The sequence below is a fragment of the Caloenas nicobarica genome, chromosome 35 (assembly GCF_036013445.1).
Source record: "Caloenas nicobarica isolate bCalNic1 chromosome 35, bCalNic1.hap1, whole genome shotgun sequence".
Lineage (NCBI taxonomy): Eukaryota > Metazoa > Chordata > Aves > Columbiformes > Columbidae > Caloenas > Caloenas nicobarica.
The window spans coordinates 863,080-881,732 of record NC_088279.1 but is presented as its reverse complement, the minus strand read 5'-3'; the positions used below and the strand labels follow the sequence as shown (position 1 = coordinate 881,732).

General features: G+C 50.7%; 2 protein-coding genes and 1 non-coding gene across 3 annotated transcripts; 1 reads left to right on the top strand and 2 right to left on the bottom strand.

The window, feature by feature from the left end:
- Positions 1–190: 190 nt before the first annotated feature.
- LOC136000774 (zinc finger protein ZFP2-like) lies at positions 191–11,782 on the top strand. The gene is made up of 4 exons (XM_065654731.1): positions 191–241; positions 5,962–6,157; positions 9,016–9,419; positions 10,886–11,782. Exons 1-4 carry the CDS (start codon positions 191–193, stop codon positions 11,780–11,782), a joined length of 1,548 nt encoding a protein of 515 aa, XP_065510803.1.
- Positions 11,783–13,337: 1,555 nt separating this feature from the next.
- Positions 13,338–13,419, bottom strand: TRNAL-AAG (transfer RNA leucine (anticodon AAG)). The gene has a single exon. It is a non-coding gene; the product is annotated as a tRNA-Leu (tRNA).
- Positions 13,420–14,824: 1,405 nt separating this feature from the next.
- LOC136000773 (E3 ubiquitin-protein ligase TRIM21-like) lies at positions 14,825–17,662 on the bottom strand. The gene is given in 7 exon segments (XM_065654730.1): positions 14,825–15,369; positions 15,998–16,104; positions 16,185–16,207; positions 16,342–16,572; positions 16,785–16,880; positions 17,035–17,496; positions 17,498–17,662. Coding segments are annotated over 7 exon segments (1,629 nt in total).
- Positions 17,663–18,653: the final 991 nt, after the last annotated feature.

Genomic DNA, 18,653 nt, shown 5'->3' with positions numbered 1-18,653 from the left:
GCCCGGGCAGCTACGCGTGTAAAAAAATAAAATTAATCGGCAACAGAACGTATTTGAATAAATGTCGATTTTTTTTGCCCGCGAATATTGGTAAACGTAGATCGTCGCAGGTGGGAAAAGGAAACAGAGTCGCGGTAAATTCGTGATGGAATTCAGGGTTTGGAGAATTACGGCGACGTCCCGGAACGCGATGACGCGACCATATTTGAATAAATTTTCGGTTCGAGAACAAACGCAGACGGTGATTCGCGGAAAAATAAGACACCCCCTGAAAATAAGCAGCTTTTGGAATTAATTCAAATTAATGTAAGACCCTGTCTTATTTTTGGGGGGAAAACAGGAAACTGGAAGCAACAGCAACAGCTGAAGGTAATCGGAAAAATTATCGGTCTCCACGTCCGAGGAAAACATCGAATTTTAATGGAATTTGGTGTTTTTCGGCTGCTGAGAGGAGCGCGATGGGACCGCCGGCCGCCCACAAACTTGTCCTTGCAGAGCAGCTCGGAACTGTGGCTCTTGGGAGGGTTTTTTCTTCCCTAAGAAAATTAAAATGAAATGAAAATGAAATGAAATTTTAAAATTGTTGCCCAGGTGAGCACAGAAAATGGGAAAAAAAAACAAAACAAAACAAAACTTGGGAAAAAATAGGGGAAAAAAATCTCAGAATTGTGGCTCTTGTGAATTTTTTGCCTGTAAAAATGAAATGAAATGAGATGAAATGAGATGAAATGAAATGAAAAAAATGAAATGAAATGAAAGGAAATGAAAGGAAAGGAAATGAAATGAAATAAAATGAAATAAAATGAAATGAAATAAAATGAAATAAAATGAAATTAAATGAAATAAAATGAAATAAAATAATAAAATGAAATGAAATAAAAAATGAAATGGGATAAAAATAAATAAAGTGAAATAAAATGAAATAAAATGAAATAAAAAGGAATAAAAAGAAATAAAACGAAATTAAATGAAATTAAAAGAAATAAAATGAAATAAGATGAAATAAAATGAAATTAAAAGAAACAAAGTGAAAGAAGATGAAATAAAATGAAATTAAAAGAAACAAAATGAAAGAAGATGAAATAAAATGAAATTAAAAGAAATAAAATTAAATAAGATGAAATAAAATGAAATTAAAAGAAACAAAATTAAATAAGGTGAAATAAAATGACATAAAATGAAATAAGATGACATAAAATGAAATAAAAATAAATAAAATGAAATAAAAATAAATAAAATGAAATTAAAAGAAATAAGATGAACTAAAACCAAATAAAATGAAAGACGAAGAAATAAAAAGAAATAAAAAGAAATAAAAAGAAATAAAAAGAAATAAAAAGAAATAAAAAGAAATAAAATAAAAAGAAATAAAAAGAAATGAAATGAAATAAAAAGAAATGAAATGAAAAGAAATAAAATGAAATGAAATGAAAAGAAGTAAAAAGAAATAAAAAGAAATGAAATGAAAAGAAATAAAAAGAAATGAAATGAAATGAAATGAAAAGCAAAGCAATGAAATGGAATGAAATGGAATGAAATAAAATGAGGAAATAAAATAAATGCAACGCAATGTCTCCCAGGAGACTCTTCCCCATTTGTCTCCCTGGGGGTTGGGGGTTCAGCCCTGAAACCGCCCCGGGGGGATTTTGGGGCTGAATGGGCGGAATTGGGGAAGAAAAGGCTCGTTGGCACCTGGCGGGGTGGACGATAATGGGCATTTTTAGCTGTTTTTTTCTCTCTTTCCCCCTCGGGGGGGAGGAGGAGTTTTGCCCGAAAACACAGAAAATGGGCATCCCTGAAAGTGGCTTTTTAACCCGTTTTCTTGCAGAGCTGAAAGGTAAAAAAAAAAAAAAGGGGGGGAAAAAAAGGGGGGGGATAAAGGAAAAAAGGGGGAAATGGGGGAAGAAGGAGAAAAGGGAAAAAAGGGGCGAAAAGGGATGAAAAGGGAGGAAGGTTAAAAAAAGAAAATGGGGAAGAAGGGAAAGGGGGAGAAGGAAAAAGGGGGAAAGGGAAAAAAGGGGGAAAGGGAAAAAAGGGGAAAAGGAAAAAAAGGGGAAAAGGAAAAAGGGGAGAAGGAAAAAGGGGAGAAGGAAAAAAGGGAAAAGGAAAAAGGGGAGAAGGAAAAAGGGGAGAAGGAAAAAGGGGAAAAGGGAAAAAAGGGGAAAAGGGAAAAAAGGGGAAAAGGAAAAAAAGGGGAGAAGGAAAAAAAGGGGAAAAGGAAAAAGGGGAGAAGGAAAAAGGGGAAAAGGGAGAAAAGGGGAGAAGGGAAAAAAAGGGAAAAGGGAAAAAAAGGGAAAAGGGAAAAAAAGGGAAAAGGAAAAAGGGGAGAAGGAAAAAAGGAGAGAAGGAAAAAAAGGGGAGAAGGAAAAAAAGGGAAAAGGGGAAAAAAGGGAGAAGGAAAAAGGGGAAAAGGAAAAAAGGAGAGAAGGAAAAAAAGGGGAGAAGGAAAAAAAGGGAAAAGGAAAAAGGGGAGAAGGAAAAAAAGGGAAAAGGAAAAAGGGGAGAAGGAAAAAGGGGGAGAAGGAAAAAAGGGAAAAGGAAAAAAGGGAGAAGGAAAAAGGGAAAAAGGGAAAAGGGGAGAAGGAAAAAGGGAGAAGGAAAAAAGGGGGGGAGGTTAAAAAAAAATAAAAAGAGGGGAAAGAGAAAAGGAAAAAATTAAAAAGGGGGGGAAAGGGAAAAAAATAAAAGGGGTAAAAAAAAAAGGGAGAAAAAAGGGAAGGCAAAGCGAGGGCAGGAAAAGGCGGATTTGTCCCCAAAAGGGGAGCGGGGGGCGGGGCCGGGACTGGGGGAGGGGCGGGGACCCCCCGGCCATGGAGCTGCAGGTGGGACACGGGGACATGGGGACGGACAGGGGGACATGGGGACGGACAGGGGGACAGGGGGACATGGGGACAGACATGGGGACATGGGGACAGACATGGGGACAGGGGGACACGGGGACATGGGGACGGACAGGGGGACGGGGGGGGACAGAGGGACATGAGGACGGACAGGGGGACAGACAGGGGGACAGGGGGACAGGAGGACATGGGGGGACAGGGGGACATGGGAGGGGACATGGGGACAGGGGGGACAGGGGGACAGACAGGGGGACAGGGGGACAGGAGGACACTGGGGACATGGGGACAGGGGGACATGGGGACATGTGGGACATGGGGACATGGGGGGACAGGGGGACGGGGGGACATGGGGACATGGGGGGACATGGGGACATGGGGACATGGGGGGACAGGGGGACGGGGGGACATGGGGACATGGGGGGACATGGGGACAGACAGGGGGACAGGGGGACAGGGGGACATGGGGGGACATGGGGACATGGGAGGGGACATGGGGACAGGGGGACAGGGGGACATGGGGGGACATGGGGACAGACAGGGGGACAGGGGGACATGGGGACATGGGGGGACATGGGGACATGGGAGGGGACATGGGGACAGGGGGGACATGGGGACAGACAGGGGGACAGGGGGACAGGAGGACATGGGGGGACAGGGGGACAGGGGGACATGGGGATGTGGGGTCATGGGGACATGGGGGGACATGGGGGGGACATGGGGACATGGCGGAGATGGGGACATGGGGGAACATGACATGGGGACAGGGGGACAGGGGGACACGGGGGGACACGGGGACATGGGGACATGGGGGGACATGGGGACATGGGAGGGGACATGGGGACAGGGGGGACATGGGGACAGACAGGGGGACAGGGGGACATGGGGACATGGGGGGACATGGGGACATGGGAGGGGACATGGGGACAGGGGGGACATGGGGACAGACAGGGGGACAGGGGGACAGGAGGACATGGGGGGACAGGGGGACAGGGGGACATGGGGATGTGGGGTCATGGGGACATGGGGGGATATGGGGGGGACATGGGGACATGGCGGAGATGGGGACATGGGGGAACATGACATGGGGACAGGGGGACAGGGGGGACACGGGGGGACACGGGGGGACATGGGGACATGGGGGGGACATGGGGACATGGGGGGACATGGGGACACGGGGGGACCCCCAGTGCCTGACCCTGGTTGGGGGGACCGGCCCCAGGCGGCTTTTATTTCATTTTTATATTTATTTCTAGATTTTAAAGTTGGTTTTTTTAGTATAAATTCACTTCTTACTGTGCTTTTTTTTTAAAAAAAAAAGAGGTTTTCTTACTTAAAAAAATATTAATTTATTTACTTTTTCGAAAATGTTTTCTTTTTAAAAATTGCGTTTCTTTGCGTTTTAAAAAACCGTTTCTTACTTTTTAAAAATTTTAGTTCTTCCTCCTCTTTTTATTTCTTACTTGGTGTCTAACTTTAGGTCTTAATTCGTTTTATATCTAATTTTTAAAAAATTTAGTTCCTAGTTTTTAAATTTAATCATTTTGCTCCTTACCGGTTCTCTTCTTCTGGCGGGTTTTAGTTTGGTTGGTTTTTTGTTTAAATTTTGATTCTTTTCTAAAATTCTGGTTCTTTGAGTGGGTTTTATTGGGTGCGGTTTGGAGTTAGTTTGGTGGTTTATCTTATTTTGGTTTATTTTGGTTTGGTTTATTTTATTTGGTTTTCTTTCGGTTTCTTTTATTTTGGTTTATTTTGGTTTATTTTAAGTTATTTTATTTTGGTTTATTTTGGTTTATTTTAAGTTATTTTATTTTGGTTTATTTTGGTTTATTTTAAGTTATTTTATTTTGGTTTATTTTGTTTTATTTTATGTTATTTTATTTTGGTTTATTTTATTTTGGTTTGGTTTGGTTTCTTTTATTTTGTTTTATTTTAAGTTATTTTATTTTGGTTTATTTTGTTTTATTTTAAGTTATTTTATTTTGGTTTATTTTGTTTTATTTTATGTTATTTTATTTTGGTTTATTCCGTTTTGGTTTGGTTTATTTTATTTTGATTTATTTCGGTTTATTTTTTGTTTTATTTTGTTTTATATTGTTTTGTTTGGTTTATTTTATTTTGGTTTATTTTGTTTTATTTTATGTTATTTTATTTCGGTTTATTTTATTTTGGTTGGGTTTGGTTTGGTTTATTTTGGTTTATTTTGTTTTATTTTTGTTTTGTTTTGTTTTGTTTTGTTTTATATTGTTTTGTTACGTTTATTTTATTTTGGTTTGGTTTGGTTTATTTTGTTTTATTTTATGTTATTTTATTTTGGTTTATTTATTTTATTTTGTTTTGTATTGGTTTATTTTATTTCGGTTTGGTTTGGTTTATTTTATTTTATTTTGCTTTGGTTTGGTTTATTTTATTTTGGGTTTTTTTGGTGTATTTTTTGTTTTGTTTTGTTTTGTTTTGTTTTGTTTTGTTTTGTTTTCTTTTCTTTTCTTTTCTTTTGTTTTGTTTTCTTTTGTTTTATTTTATTTTGTTTTCTTTTCTTTTCTTTTCTATTATTTTGTTTTGTTTTGTTTTCTTTTCTTTTCTTTTCTTTTCTTTTCTTTTCTTTTCTTTTCTTTTCTTTTCTTTTCTTTTATTTTATTTTGTTTTGTTTTGTTTCATGTTATTTTGTTTTATTTTATTTTGTTTTCTTTTCTTTTCTTTTGTTTTCTTTTGTTTTGTTTTCTTTTCTTTTCTTTTGTTTTATTTTATTTTGTTTTCTTTTCTTTTCTTTGTTTTTTTTTCTTTTCTTTTCTTTTCTTTTGTTTCATGTTATTTTGTTTTCTTTTATTTCGTTTCGTTTTATTTCGCTTTGGTTTATTTCGTTCTATTTTACGCTATTTTACCTTATTTTACTCTTTTTTTTTTTTTTTTTTTTTTTAAATCAATTTTTAAAGGCTTTTCCCCCCCTTTTAAATTCCCTTATTTTCTCCCTTATTTTCCCACCTTTCGACTTCGCCTCTTCCCGCCCCGCTTCTCTTTACTGCGCGTCGCCCCCGGGCTCTGCGCGTCCCCCCCTTGGCCGCCCCGCCGTGGTCACTTTGTCCCCTCCATGGCCACCCCGGGTGTCCCGTTAAACCCTCCCCAGGTGCCGGAGCCGCTGCACGAGGTCACGCTCCCCGAGCCCCCCGAGCTCCCCGTCCCCGTCCCCCCCCCGGTTTGGTTCCCCCAGTTCGGCAGCGACGAGGACGAGGACGATGAGGACGAAGGCCGAGGCCGACCCGTCCTCAGGGTGTGGACCAGGAGGAGGCGGCGCTGGAGAAGCTCCAGCTCCTCCCGCTCAGGTGAGGGACGTGGTTTCCACCCAAAAACGGGGGCGCGGGTGAGGAAAATTGACTGGAAATGGGTGAAACTGGGAGGGCTGGGCTGGAAACTGGGGGAACTGGGAGCAGGGGGGTCCAAATGCTCTGAGGAACCGTCATTTTGTGGGGGTTCCTGCTCAACTCCATGAGGTGAGGAATGTGGTTTCCAACCCAAAATGGGGACACCAGTGAGGAAAATTGACTGGAAACTGGGGGAACTGGGAGGACTGGGCTGGAAACTGGGGAAACTGGGAACAGGGGGGTCCAAATGCCGTGAGGAACCGTCATTTTGTGGGGGTTCCTGCTCAACTCCATGAGGTGACGAATGTGGTTTCCAACCCAAAATGGGGACACCAGTGAGGAAAATTGACTGGAAACTGGGGGAACTGGGAGGTCTGGGCTGGAAACTGGGGGAACTGGGAACAGGGGGGTCCAAATGCCGTGAGGAACCGTCATTTTGTGGGGGTTCCGCCTCAACTCCATGAGGTGAGGAACGTGGTTTCCAACCCAAAATGGGGACACCAGTGAGGAAAATTGACTGGAAACTGGTGAAAGTGGGAGGACTGGGCTGGAAACTGGGGGAACTGGGAGGACTGGGCTGGAAACTGGGGGAACTGGGAGCAGGGGGGTCCAAATGCCGTGAGGAACCGTCATTTTGTGGGGGTTCCGCCTCAACTCCATGAGGTGAGGAACGTGGTTTCCAACCCAAAATGGGGACACCAGTGAGGAAAATTGACTGGAAACTGGTGAAAGTGGGAGGACTGGGCTGGAAACTGGGGGAACTGGGAGGACTGGGCTGGAAACTGGGGGAACTGGGAGCAGGGGGGTCCAAATGCCGTGAGGAACCGTCATTTTGTGGGGGTTCCTGCTCAACTCCATGAGGTGAGGAACGTGGTTTTTGCTCCAAAACGGGGACACCAGTGAGGAAAATTGACTGGAAACTGGGGAAACTGGGAGGGTTGGGCTGGAAACTGGGGGAACTGGGAACAGGGGGGCCCAAATGCCGTGAGGAACCGTCATTTTGTGGGGGTTCCTGCTCAACTCCATGAGGTGAGGAACGTGGTTTCCAACCCAAAATGGGGACACCAGTAAGGAAAATTGACTGGAAACTGGTTAAACTGGGAGGGTTGGGCTGGAAACTGGGGGAACTGGGAACAGGGGGGTCCAAATGCCGTGAGGAACCGTCATTTTGTGGGGGTTCCTGCTCAACTCCATGAGGTGAGGAACGTGGTTTCCAACCCAAAATGGGGACACCAGTGAGGAGGGTTGACTGGAAACTGGTTAAACTGGGAGGGTTGGGCTGGAAACTGGGGGAACTGGGAGGTCTGGGCTGGAAACTGGGGGAACTGGGAACAGGGGGGTCCAAATGCCTTGAGGAACCGTCATTTTGTGGGGGTTCCTGCTCAACTCCATGAGGTGAGGAACGTGGTTTCCAACCCAAAATGGGGACACCAGTGAGGAAAATTGACTGGGAACTGGGGGAACTGGGAGGACTGGGCTGGAAACTGGGGGAACTGGGAACAGGGGGGTCCAAATGCCGTGAGGAACCGTCATTTTGTGGGGGTTCCTGCTCCACTCCATGAGGTGAGGAATGTGGTTTCCAACCCAAAATGGGGACACCAGTGAGGAGGGTTGACTGGGAACTGGGGGAACTGGGAGGGTTGGGCTGGAAACTGGGGGAACTGGGAGGGCTGGGCTGGAAACTGGGGGAACTGGGAACAGGGGGGTCCAAATGCTCTGAGGAACCGTCATTTTGTGGTGGTTCCTGCTCAACTCCATGAGGTGAGGAACATGGTTTCCAACCCAAAATGGGGACACCAGTGAGGAGGGTTGACTGGGAACTGGGGGAACTGGGAGGGTTGGGCTGGAAACTGGGGGAACTGGGAACAGGGGGATCCAAATGCCGTGGGGAACCGTCATTTTGTGGGGGTTCCTGCTCAACTCCATGAGGTGAGGAATGTGGTTTTTGCTCCAAAACGGGGACACCAGTGAGGAAAATTGACTGGGAACTGGTTAAACTGGGAGGGTTGGGCTGGAAACTGGGGGAACTGGGAACAGGGGGGTCCAAATGCTGTGAGGAACCGTCGTTTTGTGGGGGTTCCGACTCAACTCCATGAGGTGAGGAATGTGGTTTCCAACCCAAAATGGGGACACCAGTGAGGAAAATTGACTGGGAACTGGGGGAACTGGGAGGGTTGGGCTGGAAACTGGGGGAACTGGGAGGGTTGGGCTGGAAACTGGGGGAACTGAGAGCAGGGGGGTCCAAATGCCGTGAGGAACCGTCATTTTGTGGGGGTTCCTGCTCAACTCCATGAGGTGAGGAACGTGGTTTCCAACCCAAAATGGGGACACCAGTGAGGAAAATTGACTGGAAACTGGTGAAACTGGGAGGGTTGGGCTGGAAACTGGGGGAACTGGGAGGGCTGGGCTGGAAACTGGGGGAACTGGGAGCAGGGGGGTCCAAATGCCGTGGGGAACCGTCATTTTGTGGTGGTTCCTGCTCAACTCCATGAGGTGAGGAATGTGGTTTTTGCTCCAAAATGGGGACACCAGTGAGGAAAATTGACTGGGAACTGGGGGAACTGGGAGGGTTGGGCTGGAAACTGGGGGACCTGGGAACAGGGGGATCCAAACCCTCTGGGGAACCATTTGGCCAGAGGCGCCAAACGCTTCTCCCGGCACGAGGGCGACGTTTTTGGCACAAGGGTGACATTTTCGGCCCAACGATCCCGTTTCTCCCGCATCGACCCCGCGTTTCGCGGCGCTTCTCTCCCCGCCCTGCTCAAGATTTGGGTAAAGCTGGATAAATTCTATATTTTTGGGGTTGCTTTTTTCGGTAGATGACGCGTGGACGAGCGACACCGAGGACGCCACGTCCCACGAGGACGACGAAGACCCCCCGGCGAGGAGACCCCGAAGCGGCATCTCCTTGGCCTACGACCACCACAAGAACCACCCGGCGAGGAGGTCGGCGCCGTCCCGGCACGACGGGAGGAAACCCAACGGCAAATACGCCTGCGTCGCCTGCGGGAAGAGCTTCAGCCGCGCCTCGTCCCTCACCCGCCACCAGAAGGTCCACGTTGGGGACAAACCCTTCACCTGCCCCACCTGCCGCAGGGTTTTCGCTTGCGGCTCCGCCTTGAGGGACCACCAGCAGACCAACAGCTGCCGGGAGAGACCCCACAAGTGCCACGGCTGCGAGAAGCGTTTCGCCTCCGCCAAATCTCTCCAGAAGCACCGCAAGGTGTGCGCTTGCGGCCAGAGAGGTCAATGGGACCTGGGGGGATTAGAAGGGTGGTCAGTAGGTCCAGAGAGGTTCTCCTGCCCCTCTACTCTGCCCTTGAAAAAAGGGTTTAGTTCCGATACTATCAGGATATACTACATATACTATATATACTATATATACTATATATAAAAAATATATGCAGCCATAGCAGCCTGAGAACGCCCCATCTCTGAAGCTAAGCAGGGTCGGGCCCGGTTAGTGCTTGGATGGGAGACCACGTGGACATACCGGGTGCTGTGGGCTGAGCCAGCGCTGGGCCCTTGTGGCCAGGAAGGCCAATGGGACCTGGGGGGATTAGAAGGGTGGTCGGTAGGTCCAGAGAGGTTCTTCTGCCCCTCTACTCTGCCCTTGAAAAAAGGGTTTAGTTCTGATACTAGCAGGATATACTATATATACTATATATATATAAAATATATGCAGCCATAGCAGCCTGAGAACGCCCGATCTCGGAAGCTAAGCAGGGTCGGGCCCGGTTAGTGCTTGGATGGGAGACCACGTGGAAATACCGGGTGCTGTGGGCTGAGCCAGCGCTGGGCCCTTGTGGCCAGGAAGGCCAATGGGACCTGGGGGGATTAGAAGGGTGGTCGGTAGGTCCAGAGAGGTTCTTCTGCCCCTCTACTCTGCCCTTGAAAAAAGGGTTTAGTTCCGATACTAGCAGGATATACTATATATACAATATATATATAAAATATATGCAGCCATAGCAGCCTGAGAACGCCCCATCTCTGAAGCTAAGCAGGGTCGGGCCCGGTTAGTGCTTGGATGGGAGACCATGTGGAAATACCGGGTGCTGTGGGCTGAGCCAGCACTGGGCCCCTGTGGCCAGGAAGGCCAATGGGACCTGGGGGGATTAGAAGGGTGGTCGGTAGGTCAGAGAGGTTCTCCTGCCCCTCTGCTCTGCCCTTGAAAAAAGGGTTTAGTTCCGATACTAGCAGGATATACTATATATACTATATATATATAAAATATATGCAGCCATAGCAGCCTGAGAACGCCCGATCTCTGAAGCTAAGCAGGGTCGGGCCCGGTTAGTGCTTGGATGGGTGACCATGTGGAAATACCGGGTGCTGTGGGCTGAGCCAGCACTGGGCCCTTGTGGCCAGGAAGGCAAATGGGACCTGGGGGGATTAGAAGGGTGGTCGGTAGGTCAGAGAGGTTCTCCTGCCTCTCTACTCTGCCCTTGAAAAAGGGGTTTAGTTCAGATGCTATCACGATATACTGTATATATTAAACGTATCTATAAAATATGCAGCCATAGCAGCCTGAGAATGCCCCATCTCTGAAGCTAAGCAGGGTCGGGCCCGGTTAGTGCTTGGATGGGTGACCATTTGGGAACAGCGGGTGCTGTGGGCTGAGCCAGCGCTGGGCCCTTGTGGCCCTTCGAGGTCCCTTCCAACCCCTGACTTCTGTGGTTCTGTGCGAAGGTCCACCTGGAGAACGGGGCGTTCCGCTGCCCCGACTGCGGCAAGACCCTGACGTCCAACGCGGCGCTGGTGACCCACCGGAGGATCCACACCGGCGAGAGGCCCTACGGCTGCCCCGAATGCGGGAAGCGCTTCATGGCTACCAAGTCCCTCAACAAGCACCGCAAGAGGCACGCGGACAGCGGCGCCTTCGCCTGCCCGGACTGCGGCAAGAAACTCACGTCCAAGTCCACCTTGGTCATCCACCGGCGCATCCACACCGGCGAGAGACCCTACGCGTGTCCCGACTGCGGGAAATGCTTCATGGCCACCAAGTCGCTCAGCAAACACCGCAAGAGCCACGCGGAGGGCGCCGCCTGCCCCAAACGCAGGGAGAACCGCCCCAAACGCGGGGAGAACCACCCCAAAAGCGGGGAGAACCGCCCCAAAAGCTCCGCCGCGGCCGCCGGCCTGCGGAGCCGCGGGGGCCTCCCCGGAGAGACGTTTTCGGGAGGTCCTTCGTCGAAGAAACGCCAGAAGGACCAAGCGGTGGACAAGCCCCACCAGTGTCCCCACTGCGGGATCCGCTTCACCCTCCACTCCACCTTGGTCCTCCACCAGAAGAGCCACGTGGGACCCCGTCCCTACGTCTGCTCCGACTGCGGGAAGGGTTTTCGGGACGCGACCACCTTGCGGAGACACCAGCGGATCCACACGGGCGAGAAACCCTACGAGTGCTCCTATTGCCACAAGAGTTTCCGGGCCAGCTCCACGCTCATCATCCACCGGCGGATCCACACGGGCGAAAAACCTTATAAGTGCACAAAATGCCCCAAATGCTTCATGTCCAGCTCGTCCCTCATGAAGCACCTGCGGACGCATCTCCGCAAGGAGCTGCTGCTGGGGCCCAGCCAGTGACGTGGGTTGACCCAACCCAACCCAACCCAACTCAACCCAACCCAACCCAACCCAACCCAGCTCAACCCAACCCAACCCAACCAAACCCAACCCGACCTGACCCGACCCAACCCAACCCAACCCAACTCAACCCAAACCAACCCAACCCAACCCAACCCAACCCAACCCAACCCAACCAAACCCAACCCGACCTGACCCGACCCAACCCAACCCAACCCAACTCAACCCAAACCAACCCAACCCAACCCAACCCAACCCAGCTCAACCCAACCCAACCCAACCAAACCCAACCCGACCTGACCCGACCCAACCCAACCCAACCCAACTCAACCCAAACCAACCCAACCCAACCCAACCCAACCCAGCTCAACCCAACCCAACCAAACCCAACCCGACCTGACCCGACCCAACCCAACCCAACCCAACCCAACCCAACCCAGCTCAACCCAACCCAACCCAACCAAACCCAACCCGACCCGACCCGACCCGACCCAACCCAGCCAAACCCAACCCAACCCAACCAAACCCAACCCGACCCGACCCGACCCAACCCAACCCAACCCAACTCAACCCAACTCAACCCAACGCAACCCAACCAAACCCAACCCGACCCGACCCGACCCAACCCAACCCAACCCAACTCAACCCAACTCAACCCAACGCAACCCAACCAAACCCAACCCGACCCGACCCGACCCAACCCAGCCAAACCCAACCCAACCCAACCCAACCCAACCCAACCCAACCAAACCCAGCCAAACCCAACCCAACCCAACCCAACCCAACCAAACCCAACCAAACCCAACGTGCCTTCGGGCACCCGCGTCACCCAAACCATCCAAAAAAATCGTGTTTTGGTGGCATTTTCACCGTTTTCTCCAAACTTACTTGGTGGCGGAGGGTGTTCTCAGGAGCAGAAGACAACGGCGGCGGCTTCTCGGTCCCCAAGCCCCAGGTGATATCCCCATGGGATGAAGATTTGGGGACCCTCTTGACGAGAACATCAGCATCTTCCTTTAGAGGCTAAAAAGCTGATTTTTATCTCCATACCTTGAAAAAAGTTTAAATACTTAAGATGAGGCCCATCCCAAAACTGCAGGGTCTCCATCTCCTCAGGGTTCGGTTTATTAAAATAATTCATTTCTACGGGACGCGGTGTTCTCCAAACTCATGTTTCCTTCCCCAGTTTCGCCGCTTCTCACCCCATTTTTCCGCTGCCGCCTTCCCAACCTGCGACCCCTCGTTTGTGGGTTTCGAAACGAGGGGAAATAAAGTGGGAATTGGGTTTTCTGGGCGCGCGCGGGATCGCAATTGGATGGGAAGCTGGTGGAGTGTCCCCGGTGCGCTCCTGTCCACGGGGAGGGACGTGATGGGTCCGAATTCTCGCAAATCTTGGAATTTTGGAGAGCTCGGGGCGGGCACCGCGGCGGCGGGGATGGGCAGGGGGGTTTTGGGGTGAAAATCCCCCATTTTGGTGCTGGGTCCAGCTTCTGGGGACTGGGGGAGCCCAAAAGTTGGGCAGGAACCTCCCCCAGATGTTGGGGCAAAAGGCACCTGGCAGCGGTGGGATTCGAACCCACGCCCCCGGAGAGACTGGAGCCTTAATCCAGCGCCTTAGACCGCTCGGCCACGCTACCCTGGCGGGGAAAAAAATGCGGCTGGTTTTGTGGAATAACAAGGAAAAAAAAAAAAAAATCTTAAATTGCAGAATTCTGCAAAATTCACAATTCTGGTTTTTTAATTTTTTAAAGGGGTCTGGGGGGTGTTAATGAGTCTCAGTGCCCCCAGGGGTCGCGCTACCCTGGGGGGAAAGAATGGGGTTTGTTACAAGAAACGGTAAGAAAAATAATGTGGGACTTCTGAAAAATTAATTAGTGGGGTTAATTAATGGTGACGCCAACGAGGGAGCGTGGGGACGGTCGCCAGAAAACGCCTGGGTTTGGTCTTTTTCCCCCGATTTTCCGCCCAGTTTTACTCCCCACAACTTCAACTCTGGCAGCCTCTTTAAAATTTAATTTGATTTGAATTTAATTTAATTTAACTTAATTTAATTTATTTTTAATTAATTAAATTTTATTTTAAGGTGGTTTTTTTTTTAAATTTCAAATTTTATTTTATTTTAAAGCAATACCCCCCCCACCCCCGGAATTTCCAAAGAAAGGGCAGGGAATGTTTATAGAGATTTATCCCAAACACCCCTGGTTTGTGGGGTTTTTCTCCCCCTAAATACAGGTGAATTAAATAATGCTGGTTAATTAATTATGGGTGAATTAAAATCACGTTGACACCCCCAGGAAAAAAAAGAAGAAGAAAAAGAAAAAGGAAAAGAAAAAGAAAAAGAAAAAGAAAAAGAAAAAGAAAAAGAAAAAGAAAAAGAAAAAGAAAAAGAAAAAGAAGAAAAAGAAAAAGAAGAAAAAGAAGAAAAAGAAGAAAAAGAAAAAGAAGAAAAAGAAAAAGAAGAAAAAGAAGAAAAATAAAAATAAAAAAGAAAAAGAAAAAACAAAAGAAAAAGAAAAAGAAGAAAAAGAAGAAGAAGAAAAATAAAAATTAAAAAAAGAAAAAGAAAAAGAAAAAAAGAAAAAGAAAAATAAGAAAGAACAAAGTAAAATAAAGAAGAGTTTTGTAAGGGAAAAAACCCCTCGCTTCCCATTTTTTGGGGGGGGATACAGATAATAATTAATCAAACCAAAAATGAGCAGTTAACAGAGGCAAAACTGATGACGAGCAAAGAGGAAATGAAGATTTTATTTAAATTCTGGCAGTTTTGAGCCCTGGGCCTTGTTTTGAGCCCTGGGCCTTGTTTTGGGCCTTGTTTTGGGCCTTGTTGTTTTGGGCCTTGTTTTGGGCTTTGTTATTTTGGGCCTTGTTTTGGGCCTTGTTTTGGGCCTTGTTGTTTTGGGCCTTGTTTTGGGCCTCGGCCCTTCTCGTTTTGGGTAGAAAACCACCACATTTCTCTTTTGCGCAGGTAAAATTCGAACGGGAGGATGGCGGATCGCGGGCCGCAGCTAACACCCTGGTGTAAACACGTATTAAAAATCCCCCTCATTTTGGCTCGAAACTGCAGCAGAGCACCAGGGGCTCGGCGTTCGCGCCCCCCCGGGCCAAGCCGGGGCTGAAGAGCGGCCTGAGGGCGCCGGCGAACGCCCCGCTGTAGGTGTAGAGGTGCCTTCGGTTGGTGGCGTCGTAGAAGGCGACGTCTCCGCCATCGTAATCCACGTAGATCCCCACCCGCCGGGGCTTCGCCGCCACCGCGATGGCGACGGGGCGGGCCGCCAGGACCTTGTACTGGTCGTTATTCCTCAACCACAACCTCCAGAACCCGGCCGGCGGGTTGAGAGGACCCGTCCCCTTCCTCCTCGCGGCCTCCTTGCACACCCCGAGGTCCCACTCGCTCTTGTCGCCGACGTCCACCTCCCAGTAGCAGCGTCCCGCCGCGATCCGCCGCGACCCCAGGACGAAGACGTAGGGGTCGAAGCGCTCGGGGTGGCGGGGCAGGTCTTGCCGCGCGTCGCCGTGTGTCACCGACCGGCCGTCCGCGGACAGGAGGAGGCTGGGGTGGGCGGACGTCGGGTCCAAGGTCATGGCCACTGGAGGGGAGAGCGGAAGAACGTCACGACTGAGGCGGGGTGACGCTATTTAGTGCCCACCACCGACACCCGGGGCCGTAAGATGGAGTCAACCTGCTCGAGTGACCTCAACTCCACGTTGGGAGCTGCCGGTCCGTCCTACGCCCCCAAAAATCCTAGAATAGAATCATCGTTTTGGTTGGAAGAGTTTGGCTGGAAGGGACCTTCAAGATGGCGTCCAAGCGTAACCCAACTCCAGCACCAAACCGTGTCCCAGAGAACCTCAAGAACCACAGAATCGCCAAATCGTTTTGTTCGGAAAAGACCCTCGAGATCATAGAGTCCAACCACCAAGGTGCCTCCAAGCCCGGTTTTTCTGAGATGTTTAATTAAGCGCTAACGTCTTCATTAGTCATCAGGGCGCTCCACCCATGAGAGACGTTGAGCTTTTCACCAAACCTTTCTATCGACGGGGACACAAACCGCGTCTCCCTCTCTACGTGGACGCCTGCCCATGGAACCCACCTCTGAAACCTCCAGATTGGCCCCAAAACCGGACCGGGAGGTGGAGAAGGTGCCGTTGGGTGCTGACGGGTGCCCAACCCAACGGCGCCGCAGCGGGACCGGCTCCACCCCGCCGCTCGCTTACCTTTAAATCGGTTTAGAAACTCAAAAATGCAGCCGGTGGGGAGGTCGTACGCCCCCTGCAGCTCGGTGGGAACGGCGTCCGGTTTCCGCGCGTGGAAATTTTGGCTCCTTGGGAAGAAGGACGTGGGAACGGTGACTCAACCGCCACCTCCAAACCCTCCCGCGGAGCCCCGGGGACAACACGGTACCTGCTCAGCAGTTTCTCCACACCCTGAGAAAGAACAAAAATCAGGGGGAAAAAAAGAAATTTACGCTCCGAAGAGGATATTCTGATTATTTACGGGGTGAAAGGTGGTGGTGACGTCTCCGTGAAGCTGGTGGGGTCAATCTAAGGGGGGTTCTCACCTTCAGGAGCCCCAAAGGCGGCTGCCGGCACCTCCTGTTGATCTTACGGATGAGGAGACCCAGCTCCTGGCTCTGCTCCGTCATCTGCGTGATGTTGGTGCCCAACTTGGTGGCCGTTTCCTTCTTCTCCCGCTTCAGCCTCTGCTGGAGCTTCTTCTCTTCTTCGTACAGGAAGTTGTGGAGCTTCTCAAACTCCTTCTCCAGCTTCTTGCTCTCTCTGGAAGTTTTATCCTTTGAGAGGGGAAGAAAAAAGCAAACAAAAAATTAAAAAAAAAAAGAAAAAAAGGGGGGGAAAAAGCTGCGAAATGGTGGTGGAAACCAGTTGGGAGCTTGGGGAGGTGGGTTGTCATGGCGTGGTCCCACCGCGGGTGAGGAGGAGCATTCGGACCCCTCTGAAATCCCACGGGACGAGCCGAGACCGCTCGGGCCGGGCCGATTCTCACCTTCCACTCTTCCAACTTCTTCTCCTCCTGGGACGCCCAGCTCTGAAGTTCCACCTTCTGCTGCTGCAGGAGCTTCGCAGCCGCCTCCAGCTTCGCCTGGTTTGGGGAGGGGAGAAGCGACCATGAGGGAGTCACGGCCGTGGGGACGACCCTCGCGCGTGTCCGCGGCCGGAGAAACCCGCCAGCCGACCATCTGATGTAGTCGGCAGCATCCCGCCGCCGCCGCCACCACAGGCGGCCGCCTCCGCACCCTGTGCTCCTCGGCCGCCTCCTCGAGGGGAACCACGGCGTGGCCGCGATGGGTCGGCGACACGGCGCAGCGCCGGCAGACGGGCCGTCCCTCCTCCTTGCAGAACATCTCCAGGGCTTCCTGGTGCTCCTGGCAAAGCTTCTTGAGGGGCTTCGCCGGTTGTCGGCCGCCGTCCTCTCCATCCCTCTGGCGTCCCTCCTCGTCGTCGCCGTCTTTCGATGCTGGAGGGACGAGGAAACACAGGGGACACGGGTTGGTGACGCCCACGTGCAACCGGCCGGCGCAAGAGCTGCAAACGCGATGGCCGCAGCCCTTGAAGGACACCAAGGCCTTGAAGGGCTCCCGGCAAAGGAAGCACAAAGCCTTCTCCCGGCGTCGCTGAGTCGCCATCGGCTTCACCAGTTTCGTTTTCCGCCTCGTTGTTCAGGGAGGGCGGGACGGGCTGAAGTTCAGGAGGGAGGTTCCTCCAGCAGAAACGAAACTGAGCTGATCCGGAGGCGGTTCCTGCGCTCGGCTCCGTGGGGACGTCCCCACCAGCAAACCCAGACCAGGGAGAACACCTGGAGGAGCCATCACGTCCCTCCCCGGGTGCAGGAGCACCCCAAGGCCACCCCACGTGCGGACACATCCCCTCCGGCCCCCATCTCCACCAGCTTCTTCTTGGGTGGTGATGGCGGCGGGATGCTGCCGACTACATCAGATGGTCGGCTGGCGGGTTTCTCCGGCCGCGGACACGCGCGAGGGTCGTCCCCACGGCCGTGACTCCCTCATGGTCGCTTCTCCCCTCCCCAAACCAGGCGAAGCTGGAGGCGGCTGCGAAGCTCCTGCAGCAGCAGAAGGTGGAACTTCAGAGCTGGGCGTCCCAGGAGGAGAAGGAGTTGGGAGAGTGGAAGGTGAGAATCGGCCCGGCCCGAGCGGTCTCGGCTCATCCCGTGGGATTTCAGAGGGGTCCGAATGCTCCTCCTCACCCGCGGTGGGACCACGCCATGACAACCCACCTCCCCATGCTCCCAACTGGTTTCCACCACCATTTCGCAGTTTTTCCCCCCCCCTTTTTTTCTTTTTTTTTGTTTGCTTTTTTCTTCCCCTCTCAAAGGATAAAACTTCCAGAGAGAGCAAGAAGCTGGAGAAGGAGTTTGAGAAGCTCCACAACTTCCTGTACGAAGAAGAGAAGAAGCTCCAGCAGAGGCTGAAGCGGGAGAAGAAGGAAACGGCCACCAAGTTGGGCACCAACATCGCCCAGATGACGGAGCAGAGCCAGGACCACGTTCTTTGCACCATAAGCGACAATTTTCACCCCAAAACCCGCTCGCCCGGCGCCGGTGCCCACCGGGAGGTCGCTTTTTGGACCACCCCAAGGCGCCCGGAAAACCCGATTCCCGCTTTATTTCGCCTCGTTCTAAAACCCGCAAACGATGCGTCGCGGGTCGGGAAGGCGGCGCTGGAAAAATGGGGCGAGAGGCGGCGAAATTGGGGGAGGAAACGGGCGTTTGGAGAACCCCGCGTCCCGTAAAAATTAATCACTCGAATAAACCAAACCGCGGGTGACCCCGGGGGCGCCCTCGGTAAGCGCAAATCGAATAAATCTCCATTAAAAAACCATTAAGAAACTGGAACCC